Here is a 14,187-nt window from a genome sequence, read left to right as displayed (position 1 = left end):
ACAAACATCTACTCAACAGTAAACACTGAATGTAGGATAATGCACAGAAAGTAAAGATTAAATTAAGACATTAAGCATTGCTGTCTCATTGTGAAGGTTCAAAAATGAGTTTTGCTAAAATGTGGACATTCATCATTCCGCTTTGAGGATTACAGATACTCTCCTGTATTATTTCCTTTGATGTGGAGATTAAAAAATGTTCAAACAAAAGCATAAAAACATTGGACAAACAAGTCAAATTTCATACTGAAAATGTCTTTGTATTGTATGGTTAGGCATTTCTTCCTGTTTAGCAAAGCTCCATCTGAACCTTGATCACTCGCATGCATTTCCCTGCTGAAATAAAACCCAGCTCAAGCTAGGTTTTGACCAGTCCAGACCAGCTTCCTGCTCGATATGGTTTAGCAGGTTGACCAGTTCAGACCAACTCTCAACTTGATATGGTTTGACCAGCTCAAGCTATGTTTTGAAACAGCTACCAGCTAAGACGGCATAACTGGATTTTACAGCAGGGTTGTTTTTGACATTCAGTCATTATTAGTGGAATGTTTCTTACAAGCAGTTTGAAATAGTGCAGGCAGTATGCCTGGGGTGGCACACCTCAAAAGGCTATGAATCGTAGCGTAAATTAGCATAAGCATTGAACTTAATGACAAGAACTGTGGTTGGGGGAAAAAAGCCAATTTGCAAAATGTGTGATTTCCATAACCATTCCTTGCACATGAATTCACTTCTCTTCAAACAATTGTATTAATTGGGTTGTATGTGTGGACCTTTGAGTTGCTGGAGACAACATCAACATTCCATTCCATTAATATATACATGAACTGGATCAAACACAAAAACACTACACTGCATTTTCAGTGAGATATACCGTAAATACAGATAGAAACACAAAGGAACACACACACACACACACTCCACACATACATACCTACATACCTGCATGCATACACCAAACTTATTGAAAAAAAGACATTCCTTATGCATTGAATTAGATTTTTTTTACATGCATTGTCATACATTCATAATTTATGAAGGGGGTGGGAATTTAATCATCAAAAGAAGAGGTGGAGGGAGAGGGGGCGGGCAGAACCAGGCAGAGGCTAAGCCAGGGGACCTAACAAGGTAAAGACTGATGATCGTGCAAGTTAAAACTGATGGGAACAGTGCAGCCAATTTGCTGAGTGGGCATAAAAAAGATGAACAGGGACACTAGGGCATTGTAGTGCCCACAATGCTGATGAAATACTTAATTATGAGCTATCTTTGGTACACATGTTGCAGCAACCTCTGGTGAAAACACCTACTGCCTCTAAGAGAGCTAACAAACTTACATAAGCAGTGCAATCTAACGGAAAACGTTTTTATGTGACATAAAAACAATGCCAATATTTTTTTTCCTGTTGGCTGTCAAATTGTTTTCTTTTATCTTTACAAATTTTTATTGAATTTACAAATTCCATCTGTACAAGAAAACTTTTACTGGAACTGAACGCTTGTTTTTACAGTGACCATATAAATGCTTTTTATTATTATTTTAAATGCGTTCTGCTTTGCTTACACAATGAGAAGAACAGCAAACCGATGCCGTAATTTTATCTGAAACAGCTGGCCTTAAAACAAACTAACAACAGAACCCAGTGATTTAATATTATATATAAATGTAATGTTTATTCGGCAAGATTAAAAGTGGTCTGATTTAAAAGCGAACGGTGTTAGATTAATCCAGGAGTATCAGCCTGACCTTCCCTTAACCGAGGCTAGCTGGTGACAACACAAACCCAGCTCATTATTCCGACCGCAGCCTCTCTGGAAAAATCCACCGCTTTCTCTAAAGGTCCTGATATAGCAAAGTGGCCTTCTGTGGCACGAATCAGACTGACAGCTCATATCTACTGCCACCTCGCTCATCGGCCAACAGTACGCCATCTGCCTCAGGGGTGAGTTAGGTTGTTTTTTCTGCATTTTAACAAGCTGCGTTAAATCAGCACAACACAGGCAAAAAATATACTCGTACATAGGCGCGCAGTCAAAAAAGCGCCAGCACCAGCTCCCCGAATGTCCACAATCAAATAAACAAAGCGAGACCGCGCTAGCATTGCCGCTGCGATTAAGACAAACAAACAATAAGCGCCGGAGTTCCACCAGCCAATTTTATTTCATTTGTTTATTTGTTTGAAATTAAACTGCCAGAAAGGAATGAGGCCAGCTGTTAATTACTGCAACAAGTGGCACTGAACTGTTTAGCCAGTATAGGCAAAAAAATTATAATTTCCAGTTATTTTAAGTTACATTTTCAGCTTGTTTGTGTATTTAACATGCCGCAGCGCTGAGGAGCAGCAATTTTATGAGGCTGATTGAACATGAACTAGGCCTACGGTTCATGCGCAGGCATATCTATAGCCCAATCTACATATTAAACCAAGCAATTAAGGAAGGAACAGTGACCGAGAAAAATAAACAAGTTAATTAAATCCACTAACGCCTAAATACAGTACATTTTGTTCCTAACAAGTGGTACGGATGGAAAGTGATTCAAAATGGATTAGGATCAATTGTTTGCAATCGTTTAAACAACAGCATTGTATATTATACTTAATTTACTGTATCGAGGACATATATTACCATACTTTATTAAATTATAGTTTTTTTCCCCCACCCATTGACAAGATACAGCATGTGGCCTTTCAGTTCAGAATGTGTGTGTATCTTCTGGAGGAGCAAGTTGAATTATCCAACAGAACTCAAGTTATTTTATATCTCTTAAGCCCACTAATTAATGTACCCGATTATCCGCAACATTTCTTTCTTAAAATTGTTTTGCCTAGTTTCAGATGGTGCCCATTTTCTGACCATGACAAGGAAGAGAAAATACACAATAATACGCAGTCATTCCTAAGAATAAAGAGGACATTGTACAGCATTTTCTCCTGAATTCAATTTTATGGTAGTATCTGATAATAAACCTGTCCTCTTTCAATGACACAGCTCTTTCACCAAGCAAATATTTTAATCTGAATGCAGGCTCACATGCTTGTTACTGTACTACTTGTTAACCTTGATCTGAAATTACCTGAAGATAACCGTGACTCAAATGCAATCATGAAATCACCACAGTCAAAACACGCACCTTAACACTGTTAAATGGATACAATTACTTTGCTTGTCACAATCAGAGGTAATTATAGTATCGTGTACCTTTTAAGATTTAAACAGAAAGGAGAGTACAAGCGATTTTGATTGGCACATGCAAATCCAGGAGTAGGGTTCCGGGTGCATCTCTTTATTTTTCGTCAGTCAGTCTAAAAATGTGGGCAGTGCAGGTTCACAGGGGAACTCTCAACAAACACTAATCCCAGATACATTTCCCACCCCTCAGGAGCACTCTGTACCCCTGAGTTAAGCCTCCAGTTAAGGGGAGCCTCCAGGACATAAGACACTTCAATCGTTGAATCTACCCAAAAAATAATACAGAGCAACAATGACATCATCTTAAATTGTACAAACCAGAGGATGAAAAACCAAAATGAAGTTGGCTCCACCCAGACACACACACACACACACACACACACACACACGCATACACACACACAGACATTGTTTAATTAATAATGTATGGTTCTGGGTGATACTCTGCCCCGAAAAAAGTCATATCACTACATTATGGTATTCTCATAATTCCCAAAAACATTTATCATATAGGGACACACTTGCACTGCATATACTTACAAAAGTTATGTTATAGAATGCCATCATAGCACAAGACTGGAAATGATACCTTCAACCTGTATCCTTCAGTTAATCAGCTGTAGCATGTAGAATACCTTTTACTCTTAGGTTAAAATGCAAAAACAATAACAAAAAGAAAGGCCTGTTTTTTTTAGTTCGGAAAAAAAAGAAATTAAAATAATTATGTACAGTACACTTTGAAAGAAAACATTTGAATCCTCATCTCTTTTTTTTTTTTGCATCAAATGAAAAATACTTGTTGTCCTTCTTAGAGTGACACTACATTTAAACAGTAAGTAGGGTGCGACAGGTGACCATTAATACAACATGGAGACGAAATGCGGAACAGGAGATCACAATAACTAGCCAAGACCCTGTCTCCCCTTTATAGTCATCTACTCAATGGAAACCAGGACTGGGGAGGAAAGATGCTGCATTCCCTGGTATGTTCCAGAAGCTCTGTAGTATATAAAAGTATACAGGGCAAATACTGTGTATTTGTTGTTTGTTTTTCAATTCCGAAAAAACAAAACAAAAAAAAAAACCTGTTGCATTTAAGGGACTGAATATTCAAATGCAGACAAAGTGACGAAACAAACAAACAAAATGTACAATGACAAATACAATATCACGCATTCCCCCCCGCCCAGTCCCGCCCTGACCCGCCCGACCTTTACAGGAAACTGCTGTTTTGCTTCTTTTTCGCCTGCACGAAGGATTGGAAAGGTGTACAAAACAAAGTGGCCCGAGCGTGAGATATGAAAGGGCGGGGGACAGAGGCTCCTCCCTGCTCCGAACACGAGCACAGTTTATGAGAGAACGATCACAGTCAGCAGACAGAAGATGAGAGAGACTACAGTGGACGTCACAGAGGAACAGCCAAGGGTCGCTGATGACACACGCGAGTGGGTGAGGCGTGACGCGCGGAGTCCGCACACACACGCGCCACAGGTGAAGCACGGTGACAGAAACGGACACGGTGTCGATCGGTGAAAAATAATCACACACAGAAGAAAAACCAAACCAAAGGAAAGTTTGTGCGCATGGGTAATGTGATGATCCGGTGGCATCCCAGAGATCACACATGACGACAGGACAAGAAGAGACATGGGGGGGGGGGGGGGGAGGGGAAGAGGGAGAGATATAGGGAAAAGAGGGAGAGAGGAAAAAAAGAGAAAGATAGAAAAATAGGTCATAAATACAGAAATGTAAGTTTGGAAAGGTAAATTGAAACAAAACAAATACGTAACCAAAGGAAAAAAGATTCAAGCAAGTTAAGGAGATGTGAGTAACTTTTCAATAAAGGGATAAGAATGAAGAAAACAAATAAAGTAACTAAGTTACTTAAAGTGAGTTAAAGAAGCAAAGTGAATGACACTGGAAAAGTCAGCCAGGCCAAAGGTTAAAGGTCAGAAAAAGGTTAAAGGTGTTGAATTATGGGATATGTGAGGTTGGGAGAGACAAGACAAATAGTAAAATGAGTAAGAAAAGCACATAGAGGGCAGCTTCCCTGGTGGATTCAGTGAAAATCGTGAAAACGTTTATATGGATTGAGACTATACAACACTTGGACATGCTGATAAATCAATACCGATCCAGCTAACAATTTTTGTTTTTACATTTCGGTTGGTGTTAGTGTTCCAATATTTTCCTGGATTTATGGATGCCGCTTGAATGTTCTTTTGAAGTCTTAAGGAACACTGCTGGAATGAATTTATTCAGTTTAATTGTTTTAGCTAGACAACAATTTGTATAAGAATTTTGTGTATGCTCATTCATATTCATTTTTTTGGTTACCAATATTCAACAAACCTTGCATTTCAACGCTTATAATCATCAGACATGTTATCAGTGAGATAGTATGCAAGATTTATTGTATCCATTTATCTAATCTAACTGGAATGTCCCCAAAGGTTTGTAAAACATTACTTGTTAGCTGGGAGCAAGCAGCAATCCAGTTCTGGCAAAAATGAATTCTAATGGATTCTATTAATTTCTAATAGCCTAGTTATTTTTTCCACTGCAGGGAATGTTGCCCAAGCAATCACAGAAAATACAAGCAGGTTAAGATGTAACGACATGTTGGCCAGATGAATGAACAGATGAATGAATGTGCTGTATGATGCTGTGCTGTTAAAAATGGCATCAGTTAATTATGAGTCCTAGAACAGGGTTTCTTCATGTCAATCTTAGCTTGGGAGATCTGGACAGCAGAATTTAGAGCTTGGAACATGCTCGAGTTCATGAGAGTAGTGCACCCATCATTTGAAATAGTGAAATCAGGCGAGTACTTTTTTCTTCGCAAAATAAAAGGGGATTCTGGTATATGGAGTGTTAATGCCCCCACTATGTCGGTCAGTGCTAGAAGGCAAAGGAAAACCTTTTTTCAGCACAAATGCATGTGCATGTATGTCTTGCCACTATAGCCTTAAGAAAATGCTGGCGCTCGGAAAAGAAAAAGCATGTTTATTCAACAACAGCTGTTTATAGCCACCTTTAAAGGAAACAGCTGTTGATGGCTTGCCTGTGCAGATGTTTCCACACAAAAAAGGTTCCATTTATTTAATTTTTTTTGGTGTGTTCGACAACACCTTCAGCCAACTATTGGGGGCGTCGGTCTAAACCTGTTGTGCCAAAATGCTCATCGATCCAAAGCTCCCACCGCTGCAGTGTGTGGCTGGGGCCTAACCAAGCGCATGAGTAAGCATGGCTCCGTGCCATGCACTGGCACATGCCTGTCAGGTCTCAGTAAAGTGCTACCACACAAATCCTGTTCAAGCGTTACCATGCAAAAAAATCAGCAGGGCTGCGCACCCCCCCCCCCCCCCGCCCCCTCCCCCACCTCCACAACCTGCATTCAGGCCGCAAATCCTCTTACCTGACATTACGAGGAGAGAGGAGACGGGAGGAGAGAACAAGAGAGGAGAGGAAGGGAGAGAAAGAGAAGGAATTTGAAAAAAACTCATTACAGAATTGACGAGAGTGAGAGAACTAGAGAGAGAACTAGAGAGAAAGAGAGAGAGTGAGAGAGAACTAGAGAGAGAAAGAGATAGAGACTGGCGGTTGTAGTATTATTAGTGGCAACCACTATACTGTAGTTATGCAAATTCTTTGGAGCACAGAACTGCCAACAGGACAAAGTCGGAGACATTTGGTTTGGAGTGTATGAAGGTGCCTGTCTAGTTTAAACCCAGATGTGTCTCTGGAACATCTGGAAATGAAGTAACCTGCTGAAATTCAGTGAGTTCACTGACACACGACCAGAAAATTTTCCAGACTGACTAAGTGACACGTGACTGAAACAGGAGTGAGGTCAGTACAAGGCCATATAACTGCATGCAGTGTGGTATAGTATCTCAAAAACGTGTGGTACATAATCCCACACAGTGCGGTACATCAGCCCACATGAGTTGTATATTTGCTGAGCAGATGAGGTGGCAGTGTTAGCCTCCTTCAGAATCAGCACTGTTTTACATCAACCCGGCAGTAAAGGGCCTCCCGAGCTGTTAAAGAGGCTGTCAGCTCTAGCTCATCCCCGACTCTCACCCCCTCCCATCGATCAGCCAATCAAGATTATTCTGCCGCGGCACCCATCTTAAGAAGCTTGTAGTGGATCCTGTTTACGGGGATTGCCAATATGAGCTTTTCTGGGATGAAATTTTTGCAGAGGAGCACAAATACACTGCTTTGAGCCAGGTGTGTGTGCGGGTGAGTGTGTGGAACAACAGTAAGGAGTCACAGAAGCGCTGTTGGCAGTGTCCGCGTCTGCATTGCGGATGGGGAGCGAGGCTTCACAAACCCCAAAATGTCCGCCCGCTGCCATGAGCCGTCAATCACATGCGCTCCGATCGCCGTGACCGGTTCAAACGAGACGCCACAACACCTGCGACAGCGCCCTCATTCTGTGACCTGTGAAGCCTCACTGTCTCATCATTGCTGGCGTAAAAAGGGGGGGAGCGTTTGTTTGGCGGCGTGTGTGTGTGCAGGGGGCGGGGCGGGGAGGCGGTACCTGGGATGGTGGTGGGTTCCGGAGAGGTCTTGATGAAGATAGCGCCAGGCCTGGACTTGCCCTGCTGGTTCTCGGCCTGAACGTGCACCTCGTACTCCGTGTCCCATTCCAGGCCGCTCAGGAGGACGTGCTGGCTGATGCTGGGCAGCAGCAGCTCCTGCTTCCAGTCCACCATGTGCTTCTAAAGGGGGCGCAAGACGAGGGGAGCTCAGGGCCCCACGTTTCCCAAAAACTCACCCCCCGCGCTCCCCTCCACCTATCAACGGCATATGGCCCACCAAACTATAGCGGTAGTGCAGCATTCGTCTATGAAAACAACAACATACAACTAACTCCAGCAGCACTGAATTAGCTATTTAATTTACCTTGTTGATTTGGACAGTTATCGCATCAATGTTTATTGCTCCCAAATTAAAAGGGAAATTCACATTTAAAGAAATATACTTTTGCTTATTATCTTTTTTTATAATGCAAAAAATCCTGGCAGAAGCTGAAATAGTAAAAAAAAAAATCTTTTTGCCTTTGTAGCCAGACAATTGCACCGGTAGTAACTGGTTTGCCATATTGCTATCCCATCTGTTAACAATATCAACACACACTAACATTATAGTATATGATATGATAATAAATTCCATCAAGCTAGTAACATAGTTTTGGCTCTGTACTCCAGCACATTGGATTTTAAATTAATTTGGTTATTTTATTTAATGTTGGAATTACAGTAAATTATTAACATAAACCAAAATAATGTTGTCACATTTCATACTTGGTTGAAAATCCTTTGTTCGACAGTTGACAAGGGGTTTTTCTTCACTGAAGAAATTCCACGGTCGACCACATTGTTTCCTTATGCTGAGCTCACTTGTGAGATTTTGCTTCCAAACAATGTATCAAACACTATATTGATTTTGCCATGACCAACATTGATCAATTTATTCTGATTTATTCAGATTCTTCACCCTTACGAAGGCCTGATTTACTGGCATAGTCAATTTATTTTGTCCACTGGTTGAGGCAGACTAAAAATGCAAATTCCATCCATATAATCAACTTTTCACAGCTTTCTTGTGCATTAACTAATGATGCAACAAGACACTAAGAATCCAGCCAACTGTCCAATTACTTTTGCTCCCTTACAATGAAGGAAGGGAACTACTAAAAAGGGCTATAATTCCATATGCACTGTTTTGTTTCAGATCCAATGTGTGTGGGAGTACAGGGCCAAAACAACAACAATAAACGATATATAAAATGGGGGGATGGGGTACCTCAAAAAGAAGAACGGTAGCAGAACTGATAGCAGCCTGCAGGTACTGCAGTCCATTATACTCACAGCCTTGTATCTGACCAGGTAGTGCTTGATGGGGGAGCCCCCGTCGTCCTGCTTGATCCAGTTCACCTTGAGAACATTGCCGTTGGACTGCAGCTTAGCCTCCAGCTTAGGAGGGTTGGGTTCCCCTGGGAAGAGCACACCGGCAGATCCAGCGGTTAGTGACACCGGCAAAACAGCAATTTCTCCCTGTGTGTGTCCCCCTCCTCCCCACTCGCTCTCCCACTGCTCCGCACACTTCTCCGAAATTCCCTCAAATCCCTTTCTATACGGGCACCTTCGCCGACAGCTGCTGTACTGCCGCGCCTCCTGCGATAATCCTCACAAATCACTGCTGTGTCATTTATTCATTATTTTTTTATGTATCCAGTGCTGTTCATGGCTAAGCTCTTGCAAGGCATGCCTTACCATTCCTCTCCGTTCTTGTCAAAACAGTTAATTACTGCGTTAATTGGGTGTAAAGTAGGCATTCGTTTTTTAAAACAAAAGGCTGAATCTCAACCTTTGGGGGGTTGGGAAGGACTTAATTTGTTACCATGGCAACTGTCAATACCACGTACCATACCAAAGAAAGTGCAGCCTTCAGCTAAAGTTGCATACTACAGAATTAATAGAAATTTTTTTCGTTAGCTAGCCATATGATCTCTCAGCGATGATTTTTGTTCTTTGTAGATTAGCTGGATAACGATTTATTGATGAATTAGCTAGCTAGTATTATGTTATGTTATTTTATGCCTTTTCATATGTAAGCTAACATGGGCCTTTGGGATATTGGGAAAAATATCCCCCCAAAAAAGAAGCTGTGGATGGCCTGTCTTTAGCTTAATGCATAAGTTTGAGATTTAAACAACACGTCAGATGCTTTTGTTTGCTTGTTTGCCTTTGTTTTGTTTGTTTGCCGCAAACCTTAAATAACAATTAATACATGCCAGGTGGTCACACGGTTAGCAGGATTTACAGAAATCCATTAATAGCTGTATTTCCAATTCCCTTTGAATGTAAATTTAAATGGATTTTGTAATATCCTTTGCATTTTCAACTGCATTGCTACTAAAGGTGTTTGATGGGCTAGTTCAGTACAACTTTGCTCAACAGTGCAAATGTATTACCCATTTAGGGGAAATCTCATCGGTCATTGTTTACACAGCATACATAAAAGCGAAGACACTTTAAGGCGCTATTCGTAACTTTTTTAGATACAGTATATGGTATAATTACAGGGTGAGGGTCAATGAAGCCTCTGCATAACAGGTGTTCTTTGTGTTTTGTAAAATTCCACATTTTCTTGTTTTACACACATCATGGAGACAAATCGTTTTCATGCAATTAGTGAGTTTCTGGTTTGATATGATACTGTACTGTCAGGCAGGGGTGCACAAGTTCACTCCCAGCTTGATCTGACATTTGTAAGCAACAGCTACAGCCTAGCACAGTTTATAGAGCTGTCAGAACACTAAAACTAAGATAATTGGCTGGAAAATATATGACAATGAACACCTTTCTCTGGCATAGTCTGAAATCCATGAGAAAAATATGATAAATATTTCAAAAAGGTGAAAAGAAGCAGGTGAACAGAATGTGAAGTTGCAGCCACATTATTTTGCTTTATTATCATCATCTTATCTAAATGTGTTAATGTCGCATCTATGTTTACCTGTGGCATATATGTTGCTTGTGAGAGATAACAAATTTAAATTCTGTATTCTATATCAAAATAAAAAAGAGTAGGTCTATGACAGAAACGTACTGTATGTGATCTGCAGACATGCATCATCTTGAGCCAGTGATTATTGCCTGGTGGGACCATTAAGGTACCTTATATACTTTATTATCAAGCTTTGAAAAATGTGACATGGTAATTTAATGATAGTATAACCTGCCCTATGTGCTATCGATGCAAATGTTGTTCCATTCGAAAGATCATTTTCATTCATGTAAATTAAGGACCGGGTTCTTAATTTAAAACTTATATCAAGGACATATACACAATATGACACCTATGTGTTCCTGTTACTGTTTCCAGTGTTACTTTTATTACATAAGCTTCTAAGTTGATATATGTTGCGAATAGCCAACAATTGAATATTTATATTATATGGTGTGATTACTGTTATGCACTCTAGTTTCTATGATACCTTTAACAGTTTCAGTCCCTTGTTACAAGTGGTAGCTGCTTTAGCTGCAGCAGAAGTAAACCTATTTGTTGTTTAAATTAAACATTTTGATTTAAATTAAGTGTGAAGTTCAGTTTTGTCTTCATTTTGAAACCAAGCTGTCATGCATGTTCTTATTTGGAAATATCATTATGTATCGCAAGCGATTTTTTAAAACCTGCTGCATATATCATACTGTCTTCCAACACTCAGCACTAGTTCTATACTATTTATGTATATATATTTCATGATAAGTAAGAATTTGGATTTTGTGCTTGGCTGTTTCCTGTCTATGTGCCAGCTCAATAAATCTGTTATAGTTGAATAGAAATCATAAAAAATGCACAGCCTGGTTGCTGTGTTCTGTGCCCATTTGGTTTGGATTTTGTTTGGGGCAGTCAAATTCCTTTTTTTCTGACACTAATTTTGGGGTTGCACAAATGTGACCATTCCTTCAGGAGAACCCTATTATCAATTACAGGACATATTATTATTATAATGTGAGCTAATTAGGTTCAGCACATAGTCCAAAAGTGTTGCCAAATTCCATTTAACCACGTTATTGGGGCCAAGGGCACAGAATGAGAGGGGGTTTTGGTGCATTAGCCATAAGGCTATATGAGGACTTAGCCTGGTAATAGGCTGCGTCTGGAGAGGACAGAAGTAAGCTGAGGCGGCTATTTGCCTCTCTCCACCCACTAGAGTGTCTTTCAGATGGACAGGCCGGTTAAGCACTGAAGCAAACACAGTCATTTACATTACTGATATGTGGTACAGTCTCTCTGGATACTACAGTGGGACTACTCTGTTTATTCACATAACTGAGCAACAGTCCAATTAAACAGCAGGTTTTTTTGTTGTACGTCTGCAGAAAAAGAGTATACACTGAGATGTCTACAGCGTTTTCTAGTCTTTCTGTTCTTGGAAAAAGTGGTACAGTAAAGCAGGGCAAAATGCTTCATTAATTTCTGGCACAGTCTTAAAGCATTAGGGAAATGCTGAAAAAGAACCTTGAAATTTCTCATTAGGGTAGCATTCATTTCACCACTTTAAAGCATTAGCATTTAAAAAGTCAAACATGCAAAAACATTTTGTTTCATAGCATGTGATTAACAGGAAATTATTAGATGACACTTCTAAAATGCATCAGCTAAGAACTCTTCTAATATAGGCACTGCTGGAAATAAAAATGAAAAAGAGTTAATGAAAAAGAAAACTGTGACAATTTAATAATTGCATCTCTCCCTACTGTATATCAAATTTTAGTCAGGTCATGAGCATCATTCCAGGTTAAGTGAAGGTTTCCCAGATGCTGAGAGGAAAAAAAAGCTATTAGGGTTATACACAGGTTAGTGCCACTAGCTAAAGAAGTCATGCTTTGACATGCAGCGTAATCATTATTCAGGATGTAATGATTCATTTTGCCTTGTTCTTTAAATGATGTAAATGACTGATTCTCTGCGAGATTTGGAGTCCCGTTTAGACCTGTTTCCACATACTCTGAGAGAAGGAATTATGATCTTGCTCTTAAATCAATTTAAATCATTAAATCATCGCTCTCATTTTTGCCCAATGAGATGATGATAGGGTGGTGGGCCAGGACGACTTCAGGGCATGATCACTTCATGCCATACACTGTAGATCACATTGGTGCCCTTGGTCCAGATCGTTTGTGAGGGACTGAGGATGGGATTACCGAATCGCATACAGTATGTATGCCGGATTTCATGCCAACCACAATTGCAATCCCGGAATTTTAATAATCTGTAGGTTTTCATGTTTAGTGGGATTATTTACCCTCTTAGGCCACACTATGTTGGAATAAATGATAATATAATTATGTTTATTATCATATAATTTCTCACATAATGTGGCTTAAGAGGGTAAATAATCCCTCTAAATCATGTACAGCACCTAATTAAGACAAATGAACAACTTGTTAAAATTCTGGGATTCGAATTGTGGTTGGCACAAAAACCAGCATACACAGCAGTACCTGCTAAAACTCCTTTACTAATGTATGCACCGAACCTTGATAGGCCAGTCATGGTTTGGAATAACCGATAAGTTGGTCTAAAGGGGACCCCGACTGGTTGGATGGAACAATACCCAGGCCTTTTTTTATTATTCTTGGTTTGAGTCCACATCAATACATGTGTATAACACACACTTGAAGGTGGGGGGGGGGCACATGCAAGACGTAACACAAGTTAAACACACATGCAAACAAAGGAAAGGACTTCCACCTGGAAAGAGTGAAAAAGAAGTTGAGAAAAAAGGAGGAAGGGACAGAGAAAGAGATGTGCGCTAACTTGCATGCGGTAATTTCGGGTGAATGCCACTGTTAGTCCGTTTGGATTTGCCTTCTTGGGCTTCTGTAAAATCACCACTTTTGAGGGCATTCAATGTACTTATATCAAGAGGAATGAATGATTGAGCTGTAACTCAGCTAGCTGATGTCAGTGGGTTTGCCTCTATAAACAGCCTTCTTTTATAAATGCTATGGAAAAAGCATGGGAAAAAAAAATCTTGTTTCCGGTGTCAAGGTTAGGTGGTAATGAGGGTAAATTTAGCAAACAATAATGGTATGCATATAAAAAGAAAATAAATGAGTCGCTGAATGTAGAGGTCAACCATTTGCTTTGTCTGCAATTACAGTCCCATTCTAACCTCTCGAAAAAGCGCTGGCTTTCTGGCAGTTTTCAGCCGGTATATTACGGACAAAATGACAAGGTCGTGTGGAAAAACACACCCTTCAAAATGAGCTCAGTGAAATGTAAAGTATGCAGAAACAACTTGAGGTCAAAGAGCATCAGTGAAGTGCTTTTGCTGGGTGGTTTTTTGGCTAAAATGCAGACAGACTATTGCTTTAGAATGGACTCCAAACTGCCTCCTTGTGACATATCACTCATATGAGGCATAGGAGATGACTTAGGAGGACGCAGAAGAGACATACATTTAGC

General features: G+C 40.2%; 1 protein-coding gene across 4 annotated transcripts in view; it reads right to left on the bottom strand.

Moving 5' to 3' along the window:
* Nucleotides 1-14,187, bottom strand: part of ncam1a (neural cell adhesion molecule 1a) — a 244,871-nt gene that overhangs the window by 9,729 nt on the left and 220,955 nt on the right. For 2 of the 4 annotated variants that reach the window (XM_061247780.1, XM_061247781.1), the window contains 3 exons: nt 9,075-9,199; nt 7,742-7,922; nt 3,238-4,621 (listed from right to left, as the gene is read on the bottom strand). In XM_061247780.1, the coding sequence (XP_061103764.1) occupies nt 4,542-4,621; nt 7,742-7,922; nt 9,075-9,199 (386 nt within the window). In that variant the 3' untranslated portion in view covers nt 3,238-4,541. Of the gene's footprint in view, nt 1-3,237; nt 4,622-7,741; nt 7,923-9,074; nt 9,200-14,187 lie in introns of those variants that run through there. The other 2 variants (XM_061247778.1, XM_061247779.1) reach the window with 1 other exon arrangement.

Source organism: Conger conger, chromosome 7 (assembly GCF_963514075.1).
Source record: "Conger conger chromosome 7, fConCon1.1, whole genome shotgun sequence".
NCBI lineage: Eukaryota > Metazoa > Chordata > Actinopteri > Anguilliformes > Congridae > Conger > Conger conger.
Note: the sequence above shows the minus strand (reverse complement) of the source record. Positions and strands in the feature narration are given on the sequence as shown.